At 49.5% G+C, this 24,037-nt stretch overlaps 4 protein-coding genes across 5 annotated transcripts; 3 read left to right on the forward strand and 1 right to left on the reverse strand.

The window, feature by feature from the left end:
- Positions 1-265: 265 nt before the first annotated feature.
- On the forward strand, positions 266-3,926 carry LOC135585077 (uncharacterized). Of its 2 annotated transcripts, XM_065183627.1 has the most exons (5): positions 266-351; positions 1,375-1,665; positions 2,178-2,411; positions 3,399-3,600; positions 3,716-3,926. In XM_065183627.1, exons 2-4 carry the CDS (start codon positions 1,420-1,422, stop codon positions 3,549-3,551), a joined length of 633 nt encoding a protein of 210 aa, XP_065039699.1. In that variant the 5' UTR covers positions 266-351; positions 1,375-1,419; the 3' UTR covers positions 3,552-3,600; positions 3,716-3,926. The 2 variants fall into 2 exon arrangements, with proteins under 2 accessions (XP_065039699.1, XP_065039692.1); XM_065183620.1 differs by lacking the exon at positions 3,716-3,926 and having other exon boundaries at positions 3,399-3,618.
- Positions 3,927-4,495: 569 nt separating this feature from the next.
- On the reverse strand, positions 4,496-5,742 carry LOC135674125 (transcription repressor OFP7-like). The gene has a single exon (XM_065183613.1). The coding sequence runs from the start codon at positions 5,573-5,575 to the stop codon at positions 4,679-4,681; it is 897 nt and encodes a 298-aa protein (XP_065039685.1). The 5' UTR covers positions 5,576-5,742; the 3' UTR covers positions 4,496-4,678.
- Positions 5,743-9,566: 3,824 nt separating this feature from the next.
- Positions 9,567-14,281, forward strand: LOC135679206 (uncharacterized). The gene is made up of 2 exons (XM_065192699.1): positions 9,567-11,916; positions 12,024-14,281. Exons 1-2 carry the CDS (start codon positions 9,567-9,569, stop codon positions 14,279-14,281), a joined length of 4,608 nt encoding a protein of 1,535 aa, XP_065048771.1.
- Positions 14,282-19,779: 5,498 nt separating this feature from the next.
- Positions 19,780-21,554, forward strand: LOC103994885 (probable polyol transporter 6). The gene is made up of 2 exons (XM_065194862.1): positions 19,780-19,931; positions 20,029-21,554. The coding sequence occupies exons 1-2, from the start codon at positions 19,829-19,831 to the stop codon at positions 21,459-21,461; spliced, it is 1,536 nt and encodes a 511-aa protein (XP_065050934.1). The 5' UTR covers positions 19,780-19,828; the 3' UTR covers positions 21,462-21,554.
- The last annotated feature ends 2,483 nt before the right edge of the window (positions 21,555-24,037 follow it).

Below are 24,037 nucleotides of genomic sequence, written 5' to 3' on the forward strand. Positions count from 1 at the left end.
GGACCATTAAAGGTAAAATGGGTCGATAACGGGCTATGTCATATGAAACAAGCCGAACCAGGCCGGGCCGCAAAGGCATCCGTACACGGGTCACTACTGATGGAATCACCCTCGAACTCTTCAGGGACCGATGTGGACTCACAGCTGCGATCTTGCTGGAGCTAAAGAGGCCAACACTTCACCCATGGAAATTTCAAGGCTGACTCGGTCTATATATAAAATTTTAGGCCAATCAAACCCGGGTCGAGTCAAACCGCTCTTCTGGAAGATACTAGGTTTTGGGTTGGCTATAAATCCATTGATCGAGCTCCGTCTCTGCGGCATCGAAGCCACGATGGAACCCTCGAATAGGTAATTCTTCCGTCCTCGTTACCCTCTCCTCTTTTTCGTTTCGAATCCTTCTTAGTCTCATCTTGTTGTATTTCTTGGTGTTTAATCTTGTGAGTGATCAGAAGAAATCAAAAGAAGCGAGAACTCTGTTGAATTTTGCTTTAATAGAAATGCTTTCGTGGTAATCGTTGCACTGGAGCTCCATGAGCGAAACAATCATATGGTCTAGATATGAAGGGCTGGAAGAAAGAAGGGTTTCCAACTCTGTATTACAAATTTGTGTGTTGATGCTTCAGTTGAATTTGTGTTCGTGTTTGTCGGCACCCAAAATATTCGTGCATGCAAATGAGAAACATGGGAAATTTTTAGGATAATAGAGATTCGTACATGATTGATCATAAGCTTTTTTTTTTTCTATTGGCAAAATTATCTTTTAATTTTCCTTGCCCTTCTTGGTTTCAAAGACTGTCACTTAGCTATTTTTTATCTGAATTCCTATCTATGATCTGTGTGTTCCTCCCACGAGATGCACAGACTTGTCGTACTACGATGATATAGGGTTCGTGCAAGTACAAATTTCATGCCATTATGTCTCACTGGAAGTATAATGAAAAACCCTGGATGTGTTAGGTTATATTAAATCTCTATGTTTATAGTGTCCCGGCTTGCCTGTAATCTAACTTCTAGGTATTTTGTTTATCTGTGAACTAATATTGGTAAAATTTCTATTCTGCTTAGATAAAGAGCATTAATAAAATATGAGTTTTGTGCAGTATTTAGAGGACAAACAGTGAAAAAATGATTATGTAAGAAAAAAAGAAAGGGATTTTAGATGCAATAATAATTACCATGAAACATTGATGGATATTCAATAGTTAAAAAGACTTAAGGAGCTCAAATTAAAGGAATGCATTGATTTTTGTAGTATTGCCAAAATAAAAGTACTAAATGAAGAAAATAGATGATGATTGCACAGTAGAGTTAACGAGTTTGTACATGGATTTATAATCCTAGTAACCAGGTGACCCTTTGTTAACTTCACAGGCTTGCTAACTTCTGAAGAGTACTGGATTTGGTTTCTGGTTAAAGATGAATACCGTTCAATCTAATTTCTCTGCTAATAGAGTGGTCTCTCTGATTGGACCCACTGCAAGAAATGTCAGAACCTCTTCTTTCAGTACTGCAAGGAAGATGAAAGCTACATGTTTACATGTTTCTCCACCATTTGGTCTCCGGCAAGACAAGCTGTACCCAAGATTTGTTTATGATGTCCTGAAGAATGAAGCTTCAGTGCATGCATTTGGCAAAAATGGGGACTCTAAGAGTGAAAATGAGGTTGGTTGGTTTATTATGTTCTTTAGTTGTGCATTTATATTTTAAACTTACATAAGATAATTGCATCGTCTGTAATCATTGCACGGCATGTGATGTGTCACGTGCTATGCCGTGCAGCGTCGAGCCTTATGCCAAGCACATAATGACTTTTTTATGTGAGCACATTACAGAATACAGAAAATGTACCAATTCATAGCATAGTTTTGTTTTAAGGACACTGCTGGCAGACTTTCATCATGAAAGATTTTTTATCTTTTTGGAAATTTTTCTTAGTTTTCCTATATTCACATTGTTAGGGACATTGTGTGGTGCCTTTTCATTTGCCACCTTGCGAAAATATCCCCCTCCAGTATTCTTCTCCCTTAACTGGACAAGTGCTGAGTAAGCAGAAATTTATGTTGTAACTTAAGAATTATACTGTAGCTTAAATTTAAATTTTCTAGGTAAATATTGGAAACCCATTTAGTTTTTTTAATGTCTTTCAGTTTACCTGACATGTTTCTTTTATGCAGCCTTTTTCATTGGAATCACCAAAGAAAGCTACAGGCAATTTTAGAAGAGAGCTAACTGTGCAGGACTTGTTGAGGGAGTGGATGAAGGGAAGACAATTTGGTGGAAACGGAGGTTATGGGAATTCGTTTGGGGGTGATGGTGATCCTTCGGGTGGTCCAGAGACCAAAGGGTCTGCAGGACAATTTGATGAACTCTTTCAAGTGATCATGGCAACTATTGGTGTAATATTTCTGGTAATCAATTCTAGTCTTCTTCTTCTCTGTACAATACATGTTTTTCATAACTAAGAGGTCTTTTTTTTCATTTTAAGTGTCCAATTTTAGAAAATATTTTCAGAAGTTGCTGAGCTTTGATTATATGAACAACCTCATCTTTTTCTCGTGACTCTCATGACCCCTAACAAAGAAAAAGAACATGTTAAAAATATTTGTGTTTCATTTTTGTACTCTTACATTTGTTCTTTGTAGCATGTTGTTTCTGTATTCGTCTGTTTAGTTGCAATAAAATTTGCTTAACAGTTGGCAAGGCCTAATTAACTTATTATACCTCCCAATTAGTTCAAATGATATTTCTAGGTAAATAAATGGGAGGATCCTCATTATTTTGAGCTAAGAATTTCATAGTCAACTTTGCTATCAGGTAAAAGGTTTGAGTTTCTATCCATTTGGCCTTCTTATTTATGACATATAGTCCAAGACAGACTGTGACATGCATCTCATCTAAATGGAAATTTAAGATCAAGTTCTGCACCCATCATCAAAGCTTCAACTGTATGCCTTAGCTCAAACTCCTGATCCACCTCACGTTCTGTTGCTCGGCTAAAATTGTTGCAAATAAAAGTTGTAATATGAATCATCATATATATTAGTTTTATACATTTATTGTTGCAATGTACTGTGATAGTAAATGTGTATCTGATATGGAAATTTGAAAAGAAGTTTGGATCTGGCCTATGCAGAAGATCATTTGCACCAGCGGACTTCATCAAACATTGTTTATGCATGTGCGAATAAACACACAGACAATTAAATTGATCTGTCTGCTCCCTGCAGCTCCACCTTTATGTTTGAATTTTTGCATGTTTTTTATTGTCCTCTGGATTAATAATTTTGTAGGCTTATGCAATACTAAATGTCCACACGAAGTTTATGTATGCATGGTGTTCTTCATTATTCGGTTCAGGAACATATTGAATGATGCTTATCGTTTTGGTACTGCAGTATACCCTTATAACCCGTGGCGAGGAACTGATCCGTCTTGCTAGAGACTGCATCAAATATCTTTTAGGTGCTAAAGCCAGCACCAGGTTGATCCATTCAATGGAGAAATGGCGTAGGTTTTTTGAGATTGTCACCTGCAAGGGGGTGTTGTGAGAGAAAGATCATATACTTGGCTCATGTCAAAGATCATTCCCATGCTAAGGTGGTAGCATAAGCCTGGGTAATTGGCTCACGTAAAACAAGATCATGGACTTTCTCTTCTACTTTTTTGCAAGTATAATGAGTTTTTCTTTTTCTTTTTTTTGTGCATGTAACAGAATAAAAGCCCCTGCATAGTTTCTCCAATAGCTTGTATTTGTTCCAGATGATTGGAGAAGATCACCTTTGTTGTGGGGATTAGTCATCTCACCTACAAGAGTCGGCTTTTTTAGTGTAATGAGTTCCATTGTTCTCCTTGCACTTGTTTCTCCAATACCATGTATTTGTTCGAAATGTTAAAAGCTCATCTTTATGTTGTTGTTCGCATTAGACACCTTAGCATATCTTCATCCATAATTTCGTGCCTCATCGACTTATATTTGAATTATCGAACATACAATCATGTCTTTTTTCTCAGTTGTTTTTGTTTACTTATTTGATCAATTTTACTCAAATTTATGTAACTTGTTTGACTTGCAGAAGCTTTTTCTCAGTTGGATCACAGCCAAACTTGTGAGTAGAGCCCTTGATAATACATTCAATTTTTTTGTTGGTGCATCATACATGCTTCTTATAGTACAATGCATGATGTTTTTTATATGTATTTCTTATTGCATTCACTAAGATATAAAATGCCATTTATATTCATTCTTAGTCAAAATTATAGAATATTTTATGATACAATTTGCAATATATGTGATGATAAAATTTGCAATGTTCATAATTTGTTTACTAAAACAATTAATTTTTTATTTTTATTTTTATTTTTATTTTGTGTGCATCATAAATGTTTCTTTTAGCAAAAGAAACACCTTTTTTAATATACCATACGTGTCATAAACAGTCTCCATTGTCTTCTTATATTTGTATGTCGTCTTTACCATGAAGACATGGAAATGTACCAAACAATTAAAGGCATTCCTCACGCGTCTCATTAGCAAAGGAGAAGAAGAAGAAGATCTATTTGACAAGCGAGATAATTGTCTCATGTTTTGAAAGATATATACTATATATAGAGCCAACCATCGCTCTTTCTTCCAGTGAGTTGGAGATGCTGCACTGGATGCAATCGTAGAGAGTTCCTAGCCATGTGCCCCGACGCCCGCCGCCGAGAAGAGCGCGGCCCAGATGTCCTCGAAGGCGGCGATGATGGCGGCGTGGTGGTGGCTCGAGTTGAGGGACAGAAAGCAGCGCAACAGCTGCTCCAGCCCTGCGGCATCGAAGATCTTCTTCTCCACCACCATCTCGGCCATCGACTGCCGGAAGTCCTCCCTCGGATCCTCCGACCGCTTCACCACCGCCACTGCCGCCTCCGCCGCCCAGCTCCTCTTCGCCCTCCGCCGCCAGACAAGATTATCGCACGAGTCCACGTCCGTCGACGAGATCAGCGTCTCCTCCTCCTTCTCACTTCCGTCACCGTAGCAGCGACCGAAACACTCGCTCAGTCGCTCTTCATTCTCCTCGTCGCTGCTGAACCACCCGCTGTCCTCGTCTGCCGAGGAATTATTGCCCCATCTCCTTCTCGTGGCCTCCCTCCGCCGCCTCCGCCGGAGGCCAGCTCCCCTCCGCCTGTTCGCCTTGCGCAGAAACGCCCCTCCATCATCGGAGTCGATCTTCCGGCGCGGGGACGAGGGGACATCGCCCCCGCCGCCGGTGGTGGCCACCACGTGCCACCTCTCCTCCTCCCTCCAGAGATAACCCGGCGTCTCCCTGGCCAGGGGGAGATCATCAGCTTCGGCACCCTTCCTTGCAGCTGAAGCCATCGGCGAGCGGAATCGCCAGGGGCGGCAGCACCGAGAGGAGATCAAGGGAGGGTGGCGATGGCGGTGGTGATCGGCCAGTTGCAGCTCGACGTCGAAACCATCTGAGCCGACGCGAGAGAGACGGTACACGGGGGAGGAGGCAGCAGCATCCTTGGAACGGCAGCTCTTGAACCCAGGGAACGCGCGCCATAGCCGGAGACGGAAGCCCTTCCCCATGCTTAGGAGCAAACGACAGGTCTCCCCTCCTCAATCATACGTGCCAGAGAGGAAGAAGAAATTAGCAAGATTTATACAGTGGGACGAAGCCGGCAGCGGTCGTCTCATGCACTTCTCGACTTCGGTCTCTCAGTGGTTTTTCGTGTAGAAGACAGCAAGTTGAAGAAGACAACAAAACCAAGCATAGAAGCCGAGCTGGTTCTCATGCTACCCAACTGTAATACATCAAGCACTGACGTTGCGTCTCCCCATTTAATGATCTCTCTCCCTCTCTCTCTCTCTCTCTCTCTCTCACAATCATGGTCATGGGTTTGGTTCTCTTTTCTCCCCTCGATTACGTTTTACACGTGTCAATGCGATTGCCTATACATCAACATGGAGCGCGTTTGCCGACGGAATACGTAGCTTGAGCGTGTCAGGAATCGAGGTCGTACCCTTGACAGGTTCCGACGCAGAATCCTGGGCGAGAAAAGCGCATGTAAATTAATACATCGAAACGGATCCAGGAGAAGAACCTGATGCAGCGTTCCCGCCGGCAACCATCGTATCCTCCAATGAATTTCTGCCACGCACGTAGAAGAATGGATGACGGGCCACCTGTCTACACGCGGTGCTCGGTCCCGAGCTGCGCGGTGTTCACCGAAAGGGTCGCGATCCCTCTTCGAACCAACAGCTAAATAAGTCACAGGCTGAGCCCGGGCAACGGTGACGCGCGCGCGCCCCCCGACCGACACGCGCCCGCACGGAGGCCACGGCGTGACGGGGCGACGAGCCCCACGTGACATCGTCCGTCCGACGCAGATCGGTCGGCCCCTCCCGTCGAATCGCGTCAAGAGTGGACGGCTATGATTGAGACATGCCAGGCTACGCTGCAGGCGAGGCGTCACGTAAGACAGCAACGTTCGTACGATAAGAATTATGCGGACAAGAGATCAGCCGTTCACGTCGAACTCTAAGAGGTGATCCGACCGTCTATTTTCTCGATGGCATCGAGATCCGTGCTAGTATCAGAGACGTGAACCATCGTCCGGCTTCGCTTCTCGTCTTTCAAGGTTTACGCTGACGTTGTGGCTGAGCTGTTACCTTGTGAGCTACGACCGTTCAAGTCAAAGTAGCTTACGCCAATGGTTTGTGTCACCAATGATATACTTGGGATTGTATCGTATTTAGGAAATCAAATTGCGTCAGGCTATAAACAAATTGGGGTCTTGATAGGTTTTGGGTGTTAATTATACTTTGTTGGTCGAAGAAGGCTCGATTATATGAGACATGAACATTTATATCCCTTTTTATTGTTTCTAATAAGATCTTGTCAGTTGATTTGGTTGACATCTTAATTATCAATGGGATGAATCAAATCCACCACTAACTACAAATTGATTGAAATTATTGCTCGTCTTTTTTTTCTAGTGTGTGTCATGTGATTTTATTGTGTGAATGATTGAAAGTTCCTTAAGAGTTAGGTTGAAGGAACTTATGTCCAACTTGACATATAATGGATAAGGAAATATAATTTCATTAATTATTTTTTGATTGTTGAGATTTTTCTGGACTCCAAAATTTATTTGTTTTCTGTGTGTGTGAGTGACTAGTGGTGTCGGAAACTATTGCATTAGAAAATGTTATTATTATTAATAGCAGGATATTAAGATCAAATCTCATCTTCTTATTTATGCTTTACAAAAAGAAGAAAGAAAAAACTACTATATTGAGTTTTGAATATGATTTGAAAAAAATCTGAAGGAATAATTTGTTATAAATTGTTCAAATTAAAAAGAAAAAAGAATTTCTTTTCAAAAGATTTATTTGAAAAGATGTTTTCTTTTATAGTTATTTTTCAAAGGTTGTCTTTTGAGAAAAAATCTATAAATAGATATTTGAGGGTAAATTATTATGACATCTTTTTCATATTCTTCTTCTTTACTCTCCAAGTGATTGAATTAGATATTTTCTAATTCCTCTTTGAAGATTCTTTATTGTTTGTTTAATACAGATCTTTTAAAGATTTATCATATCTACTAAAAATATTTACATCAAACCCATAGCAATCTTGTTGAGAAGAGGGTGCAAATATCATTTTTAGGAAATTGTTTATACACGTTTCAAGCTTAAATATCTTTCCTAAAGTATTCTTGATCTTTGGTTTATTATTTGTTTCCATAGTGTTTTTATCATCTTCTTTGTCGTATTTTCCCAACATAATTTTAAGTTTTTATAGAGTATTCTTCGCTACGATGATTAACTCTCAATCAAGATTATACAAAATAATATTAATGATGTCATGAGATATGATTATAATTCGATTAAAAAATATGTCATAAAAGAATCATCCTTAATTTTTCTCAGTTAATGTGTTTTTTTGTTTGAAAAAATAGTATCATAATTGTTTTATCGAGAAATATATTTATCATAACATATTGTATGATTGTATAATTGAGAAGAATGTTACAATCAATCATAATAGATTGACTCCATAATCAACTTGCAATGGCCAAACCATTTTATGCTTCTGATTACTTAGGCTATCAATAATTTTACTTAGGCAGAGAGAGAGAACAGGAACAGTAGATTTTTTATATTTTATTAATTAATTCATTCAGTTTTAAATAAAAAATTATTATTAAAATAAATTAATAATATCATAGCTACACCATCTCATATTCTTATCTCATTCCTCATTTAGACGATACGAAAATAGATTTTTAATAAGACTAAATAATATTATCAAATTTTAATAAGACTAAATAGATTCTTATCTCATAATTAATCCATTCAACTTTTAATAAGACTAAATAATATTATCAAATTTTATAAATTATTATTATTATTATATTTAAATACAAATATATTCAATTATAAAATAATAAAAAAATACAAATATAAATGCAATCAAATATATCCAAATAGCTCTATAAATCAATAATTTTCTCCAATAATCTTATTTTTTCAATTTTCATGCTTAGTTACACGTGCAAGATAGATCCTATGTAAAAATATATATATATGAAGTGTCTAGCAATAAAAACTTAAAAATAACTGATGTAAATCTTCATTAGGATTTTGAACATTTGATAAAATAGTTTATTTACATTTACTATTATTTTTAATAAAATTTTAAATATATTAAAATTTTTTAAAACGAGATTAATTTAGTGGTTAATGTTGGACTGTTAAAGTTATCGGTATTAGATTTAATTCTCAAATATATATATTATCGATAAATATTATTATATATAATATAATATAATATAATATAATAATATAAATAGGTGAGGACTGTTAGGAGATAGGGCAAAAATGGCAGCGCGCCACGTCAGCACGCCAGGTGGACACATTGCCCGAGGAGGCAAGCATTTACGCCGACTCGACGTGTGCCGACGTCACCAGCCCTCAGTCGACCACCTCAGCTGTAGCTCCGTGCGCTTGACCGAGGCACGGGAGCACACCGACCGAGGCTCGCCCATACCCTACGGTAGCCCGGTTCTCCACGCGACCCCAGTGGCCGTGTCAGACGCCACGTGAGGTATTGTCCTGCCCCTGCAAGCGGGCACGTCAGGTAACATTAAAGCTCATCTATAAATACCCCCGGGTTCTAAGCAAAGAAGGAGGAGACTGGGAGAACTCACTCAGACACAAAACACTCAGAGGCTCTTCTTCTGCCTCACCCACAATCCCCTCCACATCTTTCTCTAATTTGATCGTCGGAGGGGTCGGGCCGAGCTCCCGGTTCGACCTGTGTGCAGGTGCGAGACGGTGTTGCCTCTTCCTGAAGTTGCGGCGGAACTGTCTCCCGACCCGAACCGCCGACCCGACCTCCCGACCCGAGCCATCGACCCGAACCACGGTGCTAGGCCGCCGGGAGACCCCGAGGAGCTGCGCACGAGATCCCCGACATCCGGACCCCAGAACCAAGCCGCGTCGGCCCCGAAGCCACGGCTAAAAAAGTTACTTACCGTAACAGATTGGCGCTAGAAGGAGGGCCGGCGTCCAAATGTCAAGCGATCAGCAAATTTACCCCGGCGGATCCTCAAATGCGGAGCTCCCCGCCTTAGGGGAACGGCGTGACGAGACCCACGACGAACGCCCCGTAGCGGTGTCAGAACGCTACTGGCGACTGTTCAACGACCCAGGCTTGTCACCCCCTGGCGGCACACCCGCCGACTCCTCGCAAGTGTCGCCCGAGGCCTTTCATGACCTCGCCCACCAGGTCCGAACTCTGACAAGCATGGTGCAGACCATTGTCTCCCAACGAACCCCTCCGCGTGCGGCGAGGCCCTCGCGGCAACAGGAGACTCTCGCCCGGACCCACGCACCGCCCCCAGAACTTCCGGGCTCGCCTCGAAACCCCACAACCCGACCGGGGAGCACGGAAGCCGAGGGCACGGTGAGCCGCCCCGAGCCCGAGGCCCCGACTGCTGACTCGACGAACGCCCTACGGGCCCAGCTGCGCCTCGTCAGTCAAAGGCTGGACGAGGTACAACATGAGGTTCGTAAGTCAAAAGGAGAACTCGGGACGGACGGACACCAAGGATCTCCGTTCACCCCCGAGATACAGGATCAGGCGATCCCGCCACACTTCCGCCTCCCTGCCCTGGACGCGTATGACGGCGCAACCGACCCCGCGGACCATGTGGCCGCTTTCCGGGCCCAGATGGCGCTATTCAGGACTTCAGACTCCCTGATGTGCCGGGCGTTCCCGATGACCTTGCGAGGACCAGCCCGCGTGTGGTACAGCGGCCTGAAGCCAGGGACCATCGCCTCCTTCGACCAGCTCGCCAAGGATTTCGAGCTTAACTTCCTAGCGTACTCCCGACCAAAGCCATCCATGGCGTTGCTCTTGGGGCTCAACCAGAAGGAGGACGAGCCCCTTTCTCACTTTGTGAACCGGTTTACGACGCAAATCCGTGGATTATCGGATGCTCACCCCTCTCTCTTGATGCAGGCCTTCATGACCGGCCTGCGGCCCTCCAGGTTCTTCTGGTCCCTCGTGGAAAGGCCCCCCGTCGCGGTCCCTGAGATGCTCCAACGGGCCAGCCAGTTCATCGCCGCAGAAACCTGGATGGCGGGAAGGCGAGAAGAGCACAGAAAGGTCAAGTCGGAGCCGCCCCGACACCAGCAACCCACCACCTCCCGGCGAAAGTTGGACAGGCCTGACCCAAGGCCTCCTCTTCCCGCCTTGAACTCTTCCCGGACGGAGATATTCCTACACGAAAGGGGGAAGGGGCTGCTCAGGGACCCCCACCCGATGAAGAACCCGCGAGAGCTCGCAGACCGCTCAAAGTACTGCCGATTTCATCGTCAGCACGGGCACGACACGGAGCAGTGTTACGAGCTAAAAAGACAAATCGAGGAGCTCATCCTCAGAGGCCATCTCGGCCAGTACCTCCGGCCGAGCAAAGAGCAGTCTCCTCGTCCGGAGGGCCCGGTTGAGCGACACATCGATGTCATAGCCGGGGGCCCCGCATTCCGAGGAAGTTCTATGTCGGGCAGGAAGGCCTATGCCCGGACCGCCCCCGACGAAGCCTCGGGGCGTGAGCCTGAACCCGAGATCACCTTCCCAACCGGAGCCGCCGAGCGACCCCACCACGACGACGCCCTGGTGATATCGGCCAGGGTAGCCAACGCGCAAGTGAGAAGAATCATGGTCGACACGGGGAGCTCGGCTGACATACTCTACTTTGGCGCCCTCCAGAAGCTGGGCCTAGCCGGGGAAAATTTAAGCCCAATGTGCTCGGCGCTCACCGGCTTCACGGGAGATTCGATATCACCTCTGGGAGCCATTACCCTACCTCTGACTCTGGGGACCCCGCCGAAATCAAAGACTGTCATGACCACTTTTCTAGTGGTCGACCTTCCCACCGCTTATAACGCCATACTTGGTCGGCCGACCCTCAACAAGGTTAGAGCCGTCGTCTCGACCTACTACCGGACCGTCAAATTCTCGACACGGGAGGGGGTCGGGGAAGTCACCGGAAGCCCCCAAGAGTCCAAGCGCTGCTACCTTACCTCCGTTTCATTGGGCAAAAGGACTAGGGGAGAGGCGCCTCTAGAAGATCCCCGGGAGGCAAAAAAGCCGGCCCACCCTGAGCCGAGGGGGTCCACTGTTGACGTCCCCTTGCGGGAAGCACGGCCGGATCAGACGGTCAAGGTCGGATCAGAGCTGCCCGAGCAGGAACGGAAACAGCTCGTCGGTCTTCTGCGGGAAAATGCCGACATCTTCGCCTGGTCTCCATCGGACATGAAGGGAGTCGACCCCAAGGTCGCGGAGCATCATCTCAATATCCCACCTGACGCCCGTCCGGTAAAGCAAAAGCCCCGACGCCACGCACCTGACCGGCAACGTGCCATACAAGAAGAGGTGGACCGACTCTTGGCGGCCAGCTTCATAGAAGAGGCCAAGTATCCTCAGTGGTTGACTACACCAGTCTCAACGGTGCGTGTCCTAAAGACTGCTACCCCCTCCCGAAGATCGACCAGCTGGTCGACGCGACAGCAGGGCACGCGCGCCTCTCTTTCATGGACGCCTATTCAGGATACAACCAGATCAGGATGGCGCCCGAAGACAGGGAATGCACGGCCTTCCTCACCGATCAAGGGATATACTTCTACAAGGTCATGTCGTTCGGGTTGAAAAACGCCGGAGCCACATACCAGAGGACGGTAAACAATATGTTTGCCCCCCAGATCGGGAGGAACATGGAAATCTATGTGGACGACATGACTGTGAAAAGCAGAAAGGCCAGAACACACCTTGCCGACCTAGCCGAGACCTTCGCCACGCTACGCAAATTCGGCATGCGGCTCAACCCCACGAAGTGCGCTTTCGGCGTCACCTCCGGGAAGTTCCTAGGGTTCATTGTACACCAGAGAGGAATCGACGCCAACCCAGAGAAAGTACAGGCAATAATCGATATGCAGTCCCCCCGGATAGTTAAAAACCTGCAGCGACTCAACGGTAGACTTGTCGCCCTGTCTCGCTTCCTCGCCCGATCGGGCGATCGCTGCCTCCCTTTCTTCAAGGAGCTCAAAGACCCGAAGAATTTCCAATGGACATCGAAATGCGAGGAGGTTTTCAAACAGATGAAGCAGCACTTGGCCAGCCTCCCTCGACTCGCCTCCGTCATTCCCGACGAGAAGCTGGGACTCTATCTGGCGGCCTCCCCGCACGCAGTTAGCTCCGTCCTCGTCAAGGAAAGCTCCGGTGCACAACTCCCGATATACTACGTCAGCCACGTCCTGAAAGGACCTGAGGAGCGTTACACGCCGATAGAAAAACTCGCACTCGCCCTGGTGCTCTCGGCTCGAAAGTTGCGCCCCTACTTCCAAGCGCACTCGGTGGAAGTCGTCACCGACCAGCCCCTCCGGCAGATCTTAACAAAGTTCGATGTTGCAGGTCGGCTCCTCAGATGGGCGGTGGAGCTCGGAGAACATGATATCAGCTACGTGCCCAGAACCGCCATCAAGGCCCAGGCGGTAGCCGACTTCATCGTGGAATTGACTCGGATGGACAAAGACCTCGAGCGAACTCCTGAGGCTTGGACCCTACACGTGGACGGCTCGGCCAGCTCAAAGGGTGCCGGAGCTGGGCTGGTCCTTCTCGCTCCCGACGGACGCTCATTCGAACGCTCCCTCCGCTTCGGGTTTAAAGCCACCAACAATGAGGCGGAGTACGAAGCGCTCCTAGCCAGATTAAGGCTGGCCCTCGAGATGCAGGTGGCCGCAATACACGTCCTCACTGACTCGCAACTCGTGGCCGAACAGCTCAGCGGTGTATACGAAGCTCGTGACGCGACCATGGCCAAATATCTAGCGCGGGTAAGGGATCTAACCGCGAAATTCCCTTACTTCACATTATCTAATTTTCTGAGGGAGGAAAACGGACGAGCCGACGCGCTCGCTAAGCTGGCGTCAAGACGAACCCCCGAAGCATGGCCGGAGATAGAGGAGCTTCCCGCTCGCGCCATTGAGGTAGCAACCACGGCCCCGGGCGGCGCGCCGACCACGTGGGTGCAAGAGCTGCTGAGCTTCAAGCGAGATGGAGCTCTCCCCCTCGACGAAGTCGCAGCTCGGCGTCTGCGCCGCACACACGCGTGGTACACCGAGGAAAGTGGTCGGCTTTACAGACGATCCTTCACCTACCCCCTCCTGAGGTGTTTGGAGCCTGACGAAGCCCAGACCGTCCTGGCTGAAACTCACAAGGGGATCTGCGGCGAACACATTGGCGGGCGGACCCTGGCGCACAAGATACTACGCCAAGGCTACTATTGGCCAACCATGTGTCGAGACGCAAAAGCTTACGTACAGCGGTGCAGCTCGTGCCAGCAACACGCCCGCGCGCCCCGACAGCCTGCGATCCCCCTCAGTCCCATCGACTGCGCATGGCCGTTCGCCCAGTGGGGACTGGACCTCCTCGGCCCCTTTCCACCGGCCTCTGGGCAGCGGAAGTATATAATCGTGGGAGTGGACTACTTCACAAAGTGGGTCGAGGCCGAGCCACTGGCCACAACTACGGAACACCAAATGGAGAAATTCGTTTGGAAAAACCTTGTGACCCGGTTCGGGTTGCCCAGAGCCATTGTCACCGACAACGGACCTCAGTTCGCCGGCACGAGGTTCCGGGAATTCTGCGCCGGTCATGGCATTCAACTGAGGTTCAGTTCGGTGGCCCACCCTCAGACGAACGGGTTGGCCGAGGTAACCAACTGATCCATCTTGGATGGCCTCAGAAGAAGAGTGTCCGCGGCCCGATCGACCTGGACGGACAAGCTCCCCAGCGTGCTGTGGTCGCTACGCACCACCCCCAAGGCTGCGACCGGAGAATCCCCCTATAGCCTGACTTTCGGAACCGAAGCCGTCCTACCGCCCGAGATGACTGTCGCTACGCTTCGGACAAGGAGCTATGACCAGGAGGCCTCGAACCAGTGACTTCGCGCCAACCTCGACGTGCTCGAGGAGCGACGCGCCGATGCACACCTGAAGGCCCTCTCTCACCAGAGAGCCGTCGCAAGGGTCTACAACAGAAAGGTGCGACCCAGGCCAATCAGGTTAGGCGATCTAGTCCTACGAATGGCCGAAGTCAGCGACCCGACCCGAACGAGGGGGAAGCTGGCCCCCAAGTGGGAGGGACCTTACCGGGTTACCAGCATGGTTCGACCAGGTACTTATCGACTCACAACGATGGACGGTTCCTCCCTGCCGAGGACATGGAACGTCCAGAACCTTAAAAGGTTCTTCGTCTGAGGCCAAGGCCCCAAGTTGAAGTTGTGCAATTTTCGGAGCTTAAAAGACGCTGGAAAAAGATTCTTTTATTTATGAAGCATGGGATTACAAGACCCAACTTTCGAAGCAGAAAGACGTACTGGGAGGAGGTTTTCTTTACAAAGCAAGGGGCTACAACCGCAACCAGACCCGAAGGTCACGAAAATTACGAAATGCGGAAGCTGCTCGGCTGAGCTGACCTCCAGACCGCCCTAACTGTCAGATCCTCCCATGCCATCATCGAAGGGAACTTCCTCCGGCATGTCCACATCCAAATCCTCAGGATGCGAGACAAACGGATCCGCCTCCACTTCCAGCCCGGGATGGCTCGTCTGGAACCGGCCAAGGGTGATTCGGTACCCATACTCGTAGGTAACCTGCCCCGACCGAGCCAGCCCGAGCTGGAAGCCCGGGGACTGTTTATAAGCCTCGATTATCTCCTTCTCTTTCTCCGGCCGCCCCTCCCGCTCGGCCGCCAGGGCTTCTGAAGCCCCCTTCACATCAGCCAGTGCGCCCTCCAGCCGCTGGGTCAGGACGACTGCCTCGTCTCGGGCCAGACGAGCCTCTGACTGTGCCCCCTCCAGGAGTCCCCGGAGATTGCCTTTATCCTCCGCGGCCGCCTTCGCCTCGGACTTTAAGCGAAGGACCTCGGCCTCCAGCGCCAACGCACGCTTGTCGGCCGCCCCTACCTCAGCTCGCAGACGCATCGCCTCCTCCTCGAGCTTCGAGGAGCGCTGCTCGGCCGCCGCAACCGCCTCCGGAGCCGCCCCGGCCCGCACCTCCTCGAGCTGTTTGCGCAGCTCGGCGTTGCGGTCGCACAGAATTCCAAGGGCCCGACCCGCGTCGCGGACCCGGTCTGCCAGTGCCATCGCGTAGTGCTGGCCCTGCAAGAAGAAAGTCAGAACGACCCTTGGGAGCACCACAAGCAGGAAGCCGACAGCATAACACTTACCCACAACAGCGACTTCACCGACTTCCCGAACAGGACGTCGGACGGCAGAGTGTACATCTCGCGGGCCAGATCAGGGTGCAGCCCCCCTCGGACAAACGCGACCGCGGTCTCCCCGTCGGCCCAGACCCGGGTCCCGCGGGTCAGCCCCCCCCACCGGGCTACCAACCGGTCAGAAGGTTGGCCCTCAGAAAGTTCGCCCATCAGGCGTGCATGGTAGAAGTCGTTCGGCGGGCCCGCCGGAAGACGGCACAAGTCCCGGATCGAGGGCTCCCGAGGCGCCTTTCCTGCGACCACGTTGCTCGGGCCTGCCTCGCCCCTACCTCGCCCTCCTCGCCTATCGCGCGAGCCCGACTCCGCCGCCTCTGCGCTCTCCTGAGCCCTTGGGGGAGTCGGTTTCCTCGGAGCTACGAAATGCGTCCTCCACGCACCACGGCAAGGTTCACCATCTCTGCACAAACACAACGACCTCGGTTAGTATCCCAAAAGAAAAAAAGAAGAAAAGCAAAACTGGAAGGCCCACCGCCACCTTCTTAGGGCATACCTCGAGGTACTGGGCTCAAGCCCGCCTCGACCAGCCACGCCTCGGTCATCTTTCGAATGACTCGAGAAGAAGGGAGGATCTCCTTCAATCTTCGAAGGGCTCGGAGCTCCCCCTCGTCCAGGGCCGGGCAATATTAACGACTGCGCGCACCGCCCACCGGAGCCCGAAGCTCCAACTCCTCGGATGGCAAACGTAGAAGAAGCGCTCCTTCCACCCCTTGTTGCTGGAAGGAGCCCCACTGACACGGAAACCCGGTCGGGCGGACAAATAATAGCCCCCTGACCCTCTGGATAGACGGAAATAGGAGAGGAAAAGGGACCGGCTCGGGGTGATCTGGGCATAATAGCATTCCCCAAGGAACACCACCAGATAGCGCCAAGAATTCGGCGCCATCTGGGAAGGGGAAATGCGCCACCACGAGACGCAGGCGGTAATGACGGGGTGGAACGGAAGGCGCAGCCCGGCCTCAAAGGCGTCTACTGTTAGGGCGAAGCCCTTGGGTATAGGGTCATACGCCCGCTGCCCCGGCTCGGGGGCAATGAGCATGAACTCCGCCGGGATATCGTAATGGTCCCGGAGGAGGCCGAGCGACGACTCGCTCACGGTGGAGTCGAGGTCGTGCGGCCACATAAGCGATTCGAGGGCTTTGGTGGCCCTTTCCTCGGACGACGAGCGGGAGCTCGCCAACGCCACCTCCTCACCGGCGGCACCGGGAAGAGGAGGCGGAGAAGGAGGGGAAGCCATCCTTACCGAACTTTTGGGAAGGAAGGGCGGCTGAAGAAGTGCTGGACTAGGACACCCAAAGAAGGGATTCAAGCAGAAGCAGGTACCAAGAAGTGAAAGGGACCGACGGAGCGCTACTTATAGCCTGTTTCCCGCCGAAACGGCGACCTTTCCTCTCCTGAGCCACGCTGCGAAGATGCAAAAGTCGCATCGCCATAACTTCGGCCGGTGCGGCCATTAATTGCGACGCGGTACGAAGTACGGAGCCCCTAATCATATCAACCTCGAAAACCGACGACGCCTGAAAAGCACGGCCCTTTGACCTTTCCCAGGCGAAAGGCGACCCGGCCGCCCGCGCCCGCACAATGGTCAAAACGACCTAATGCTAATCGAAAGTCAAGTATCGCTTCGGTCACATTACGCCCGAACCCATCACCTCGGCCGCGGCCCACCTGCATCAAAGCGCCTCGGTCAATCTACCCCGAGTCACACCTGCGCGGTCACCCTGCCTGTTGTGCTCCTCGGCTCTCTGACTCTGCACCACCCCGAGTCACACCTGCGCGGTCACCCCGCCTGCGTCGTGCTCCTCGGCCCTCGGCTCTGCGCCATCCCGAGACCACACCTGTGCGGTCACCCCGCCTGCGTCGTGCTCCTCGGCCCTCGGCTCTGCGCCATCCCGAGACCACACCCGCGCGGTCACCCCGCATGCGTTGTGCTCCTCGGCCTTCGGCTTTATGCCATCCCGGACACACCTGTGCGGTCACCCCGCCTGCGTTGTGCTCCTCGGCCTTCGGCTTTACGCTATCCCGGGACCACACCTGCGCGGTCACCCCGCCTGCGTCGTGCTCCTCGGCCCTCGGCTCTACGCCATCCCGAGATCACACATGCACGGTCACCCCGCCTGCATTGTGCTCCTCGGCCCTCGGCTCTACGCCATCCCGAGATCGCACATGCGCGGTCACCCCGCCAGCATTGTGCTGCTCGGCCCTCGGCTCCACGCCATCCCGAGACCACACCTACGCGGTCACCCCGCCTGCGTCGTGCTCCTCGGCCCTCGGCTCTGCGCCGTCCCGAGACCACACCTGCGCGGTCACCCAGCCTGCGTCGTGCTCCTCAGCCCTCGGCTCTACGCCATCCCGAGATCACACATGCGCGGTCACCCCGCCTGCATTGTGCTCCTCGGCCCTCGGCTCCACGCCATCCCGAGACCACACCTGCGCGGTCACCCCGCCTGCGTTGTGCTCCTCGGCCCCCGGCTCCCGAGGCGCGCCTGCGCGGTTCACCCGCCTGCGTCGTGCTCCTCGCCCCCGCGGCTCCGATCTCCCCGAAACTGCGTCCACACGGCCAGCCTACCTGAAGACAGAAGCCATGCATCGGACTTCCCCTACGTGACAACCGACGCATAGCTCCTTTCGGGAGGGGAATATGATAAGGGCAAAAATGGCAGCACGCCACGTCAGCACGCCAGGTGGACACATTGCCCGAGGAGGCAAGCATTTACGCCGACTCGACGTGCGCCGACGTCACCAGCCCTCAGCCGACCACCTCAGCTGTAGCTCCGTGCGCTTGACCGAGGCACGGGAGCACACCGACCGAGGCTCGCCCATACCCTGCGGCAGCCCGGTTCTCCACGCGACCCCAGTGGCCGTGTCAGACGCCACGTGAGGTATTGTCCTGCCCCTGCAAGCGGGCACGTCAGGTAACATTAAAGCTCATCTATAAATACCCCCGGGTTCTAAGCAAAGAAGGAGGAGACTGGGAGAACTCACTCAGACACAAAACACTCAGAGGCTCTTCTTCTGCCTCACCCACAATCCCCTCCATATCTTTCTCTAATTTGATCGTCGGAGGGGTCGGGCCGAGCTCCCGGCCCGACCTGTGTGCAGGTGCGAGACGGTGTTGCCTCTTCCTGAAGCTGCGGCGAAACTGTCTCCCGACCCGAACCGCCGACCCGACCTCCCGACCCGAGCCATCGACCCGAACCACGGTGCTAGGCCGCCGGGAGACCCCGAGGAGCTGCACCCGAGATCCCCGACATCCGGACCCCAGAACCAAGCCGCGTCGGCCCCGAGGCCACGGCTAAAAAAGTTACTTACCGTAACATTATCCATTCCCGTCCCAAAGGGGGACATGTCGGCAGGATTCTTATTTTGACTTTCTTTACGTTTGAGTATGAACGAAAGAGGGCAAGTCAATCTTTTGCTTTTAATGTTCGATTGATATTAGGAAATTGATAATACCATAATGCTTTTTCCATGTAAGTATGAACAAAAGATGGCAAGTCAATCTTTTGCTTTTTCATATCCAATTGATGTCTAGAAAATTGATGACACCACAATCCTTTTTGCTCATTTTCTATTCATTTCCATAGAGATCGGTATGATGTAAAGAATCTTAGAAACCGCTCCCTTTTGTGTCAACAAATATAATAGGTTTTCGATTTCCGATTCCATGGACAAAATAGTAGACACATCGAAGAAGGTCACAAGACATGCACAACGAATGGATAAGAATCGATTAACGGATGGCCAGCCTGCGGTGGGATCTACGTAGAACCCTACAGCTCCCCGCAGATCGGATGGCTTGTGGTCATCGTGCTCTTTCCACGTAAACTCACTTTCGGATCAGTGTCTACCGATCCATAATTAAGATATTGTCGTTGAGCTTTGGTCTATATATATAAGAGATTGCAGAAGCTATTGCATCGACACAGAGAGAGAGAGAGAGAGAGAGAGAGAGATTGCAGAAGTTATTGCATCGAGAGAGAGAGCGAGAGAAGATGGAGGGACAGGGAGAGAGCGGTGTGTCGGCAAGAGGAGCGAAAACGTATGCCTTTGCCTGTGCTATCATCGCTTCCATCATCTCCATCTTGATGGGCTACGGTGATCTGTTCTCTCCTCCTCCCTCCATCTCGTTCCTTTTTAATTGGTTGCGTGCATGCAATGCGCGCGTGTTGAATGATGATCGATGGATGCGCAGATACCGGAGTGATGAGCGGCGCCATGCTGTTCATGAAGGAGGATCTCAACATACAGGATGAGCAGGTGGAGGTGCTTGCGGGGATCATGAACATATGCGCGTTGGTCGGATCCTTGACCGCCGGGAGGCTGTCCGACTGGATCGGCCGGCGCTACACCATCGTCGTTGCCTCCATCATCTTCTTCGTAGGGGCGGTCTTGATGGGCTTGGGTCTCAACTACGGCATGCTCTTCTCCGGGAGGTGCATCGCGGGCGTCGGGGTCGGCTACGCCTTGATGGTCGCTCCTGTGTACTCGGCGGAGATCTCTTCCCCGTCCTCCCGCGGCTTCCTCACCTCCCTCCCGGAGATCTGCATCAGCGCCGGCATTCTGCTCGGGTACGTCTCCAACTACTTCCTGCGGCACCTCCCGCTGAAGTACGGCTGGCGTTTGATGCTCGGCGTCGCCGCGGTGCCTTCGGTCATGCTGGCCGTGGGGATTCTGGCCATGCCGGAGTCACCGCGGTGGCTGGTCATGCAAGGCCGCCTCAGGGACGCCCGGGAGGTGCTGCTGCGGGTGTCGAACACGAAAGAGGAGGCGGAGCTGAGGCTACGGGAGATAAAGGCGGCCGCGGGCGTCGACGAGAGCTGCACCGACGACGTCGTCGAGCCGGTCGCCACGCACCGCGGGGAGGGCGTCTGGAAGGAGTTGCTGCTCCGGCCCACCCCTGCGGTGAGGCGCATCCTCATCGCCGCCCTCGGCATCCATTTCTTCGAGCACGCTACCGGGATCGAAGCCGTGGTGCTCTACACCCCGAGGATCTTCAAGAAGGCGGGGATCAGCAGCAGGAGCAAGCTCCTGTTCGTCACCATGGGCATGGGGGTCACCAAGACGGCCTTCATCCTGGTGGCCACCTTCCTGCTGGACAAGGTGGGCAGGAGGCCCCTGTTGCTGACGAGCGTGGCCGGGATGATCCTGTCCCTCTCGAGCTTGGGGATCGGGCTCACCATGGCGGATCACAGCCAGCAAACGCTGCCATGGGCGCTCGGCCTCTGCATTGCCTCCCTGCTCTTGTTCGTGGCCTTCTTCTCCGTCGGCCTGGCGCCCGTCACCTGGGTCTACAGCTCGGAGATATTTCCCCTGAGGTTGAGAGCACAGGGAGCCAGCATGGGGGTGGCTGTGAACAGGCTGATGAATGGAACGGTGTCCATGACCTTCATCTCTCTCTACAAGGCCATCACCATCGGTGGTGCCTTCTTCCTCTTCGCAGGCATTGCGGTCTTGGCCTGGATCTTCTTCTTCTTCTGCTGCCCCGAGACGAAGGGGGTGTCCCTGGAGAGGATCGAGGAGGTCTTCAGCAAGGGATGCGATGGAAGCTCAGTGGCCGAGGTCGAGGGAGTTGCCATGGCGAATGTAGCTTCTCCAAATGGTCACCTAAAATCATCCAAGTCATGATACCATACTATTCTGCTTCCCCAAGATGATATATATAGAAATGAATAGAAAATGACAAAGCCGATGCTTCGTTCAGCACGTCAATTTTAGTGACTTAAATAGCATTACACATTGGTGCATTTGGTAGATAGAAAATTGTTGTTACCTTCTGCCATTCACTAGAGTGACAATACGGTTTGGTTCTTGTACTAGAAGCCCAAGTGAATCGTCTGGTTGTGATTAGAGCATGCGGCTAAAGTGATAGGTGGACTCTTAAAGCTTTGATGGCTCCTAATGCAACCATGTCAAAGTACGATTCGTCCACCAAAGGAAGTTCAGAGTCGTCCCGAAATGCGCCTTGGTCTTGTTTGATGATGCACCACGTCGCCCCGAGATGCTTCTTAGATATGTCGGGGGATATCCTGACTTGACCCCTCTGACTCTTAAGTTAGTAGAGAAAGTGAATAGGGTTTAGTAGAGCTCAAGAGAGTTTAGGTTAAGTCTGCATGTCCCATCTAGTTTCGAGAACCGATTTTTATACCTAATTTTATCGATGAAGGATGGTTGGCTGCTCATCCCCTCTTGAGCTTCTCATACCATCAAAGGTCTATTTATGTCGATGGCTACAACACATCTTCTTATTTGTTATGTCTAGGAAGAACAATTTATTTATGTCGATGGCTACAAAACACATCTTTATAAGACAATTTATATAAACTATTTGTTGTTATTCCTCATCTTGAACATAAAAGATATGTAGCAAAACAAAAAATAAGAACAAAATGACACCCTCTTCTCTTCTTCCATGCGGAAACAGATTCGGCTCCTTTGATGGATAGGAATCTAAAGCTTGCAGCTACTCAAACAATCGGATTATGATGTTGCAAACATGCAATGGAATATAATATGCATATAAAGATAACATGGTTTGACTCTAATGGATAGGAAGATGCGTATACTGCAAGAGAGCTTTCCAAGGTCACCAAAAGCCAGATCAAAAGTTTACTACAAGATATTTTTGTTTGCATGCTTCTCTTCTTGGCGATCTCATTGACCTAAAAAGATTCTCCTCTCGCATGCTCCTGATAGAAACTCTTGTTATTGTTCCACTATGACTTGTGTAGTTTTCTACCCAATCTGATGAGTTTTAGGGTTTGTGATCGCTTTCCGATGCAAAGGTTCCACAACCTTTTTTTGTAGGAAAGCAATGTTTCCTTTAATATGTCAGCTTGATGTCTTAAATATATATTTTTATTTTATTAAACATTATTATATAGCGGTGTCAATTTTAAATTCGATATGATGACATAAATGCACTTAACTTCAAAGTGATATAATTAGCCATAGGATGTTTTCAAGTAAATTATGATTGAAAATAGATGTAATTTTTATTATTTGACATATCTAAACTTTTTTGTTTATTATTGTTTCTAAAACTTATTTTAAAAATTGATTAGGAGTTTGAGTCGAGATCCTTCGATGCTCAAGTTAGGACATTTTTTATAATACTCCTTCGATGCTCAAGTTAATAAGTGGTTCAGATGATTCGGGTAGCATTTAAGATAGAGAGTTGTGTGCTAGGAACATACTCAAGGGGTTATTTCACAATGGACTTCATTAGTTATTATTTTCATAGTAAGCGCTAGCACTTTTCTCAAGTTTCTCTGCAATCATGGTTTGTTGAACTTGTGATGTGATAATACTTGTCCCGTTACTCCACGTGGTGCTGATCGGGTGTCAATCGTTTGACGTCGATGTGTCAGTCGCATTGTTATGCTTCGAACAATAATACTTGTCCCGTTACTCCACGTGGTGCTGATCGGGTGTCAATCGTTTGACGTCGATGTGTCAGTCGCATTGTTATGCTTCGAACAATAATATTATTATTATTTAGTTCTATCACCTTTTGCGTGATTTGTAACGATGAATAAATTGATGAAATTTGTCGTTAACATTCTGATCAACCCAATATGGTCTGGATCTATATGTGCAAGGTTGTCTGAGGTGAAAACGTTCAGCTCTCAAGATGCTCTCCATTTTATTATGTTAAAGATGAGCTTTTCATTACGTGGAATAGTCCATGAAATATTCTTTGGTGGGGTAGCCCCCGATTGCCTCCAATAATATCTCTTTAGCCTATTATCTATACGGGTGACAAGGGAGGAACAATCTATAATTTTTTGCTTTAGATATTTATTCATGTCGATGGATGGGTAGAGGGTAACCTCTATTTTCTCCTTCCACCCTGGACACCATATAACGATCATATATTGGATGACGATTGATTGATAGTATACTCCTTATCAGATTGAAATTATTGGTTATTCTTTTTTTCCTACTATGTGGTATATGATTTTAGTTAAAAAAAAAAAAAGAAATCTCAAAGTGCTACTAATAATAATTCAAAACAAAATTTATGAGCTTCAAAATCTTTTTTCATCTTCTCTTTTATCTCTAATCCATAACTCAAAACAGTTGTATGAAAGATAGGAAGATAGAATAAGACAAATCTAATTTTCTTATAGATCGGTATCTCTACAATGTTTGAATATGACGACAATGCGCTTATAGATCAGATAAAGGATTTTAGAGTAGCT

Source organism: Musa acuminata, chromosome BXJ1-1 (genome assembly GCF_036884655.1).
Source record: "Musa acuminata AAA Group cultivar baxijiao chromosome BXJ1-1, Cavendish_Baxijiao_AAA, whole genome shotgun sequence".
Lineage (NCBI taxonomy): Eukaryota > Viridiplantae > Streptophyta > Magnoliopsida > Zingiberales > Musaceae > Musa > Musa acuminata.

Coding starts and splice junctions, on each gene's coding strand:
- LOC103994885 (XM_065194862.1), top strand. CDS start 19,829: ATGGAGGGACAGGGAGAGAGCGGTGTGTCGGCAAGAGGAGCGAAAACG. Junction 19,932..20,028: donor CTCCATCTTGATGGGCTACG/GTGATCTGTTCT, acceptor ATGGATGCGCAG/ATACCGGAGTGATGAGCGGC.
- LOC135674125 (XM_065183613.1), bottom strand. CDS start 5,575: ATGGGGAAGGGCTTCCGTCTCCGGCTATGGCGCGCGTTCCCTGGGTTC.
- LOC135679206 (XM_065192699.1), top strand. CDS start 9,567: ATGTCAAGCGATCAGCAAATTTACCCCGGCGGATCCTCAAATGCGGAG. Junction 11,917..12,023: donor CCACGCACCTGACCGGCAAC/GTGCCATACAAG, acceptor CGTGTCCTAAAG/ACTGCTACCCCCTCCCGAAG.
- LOC135585077 (XM_065183627.1), top strand. CDS start 1,420: ATGAATACCGTTCAATCTAATTTCTCTGCTAATAGAGTGGTCTCTCTG. Junction 1,666..2,177: donor ACTCTAAGAGTGAAAATGAG/GTTGGTTGGTTT, acceptor TCTTTTATGCAG/CCTTTTTCATTGGAATCACC. Junction 2,412..3,398: donor CTATTGGTGTAATATTTCTG/GTAATCAATTCT, acceptor TTGGTACTGCAG/TATACCCTTATAACCCGTGG.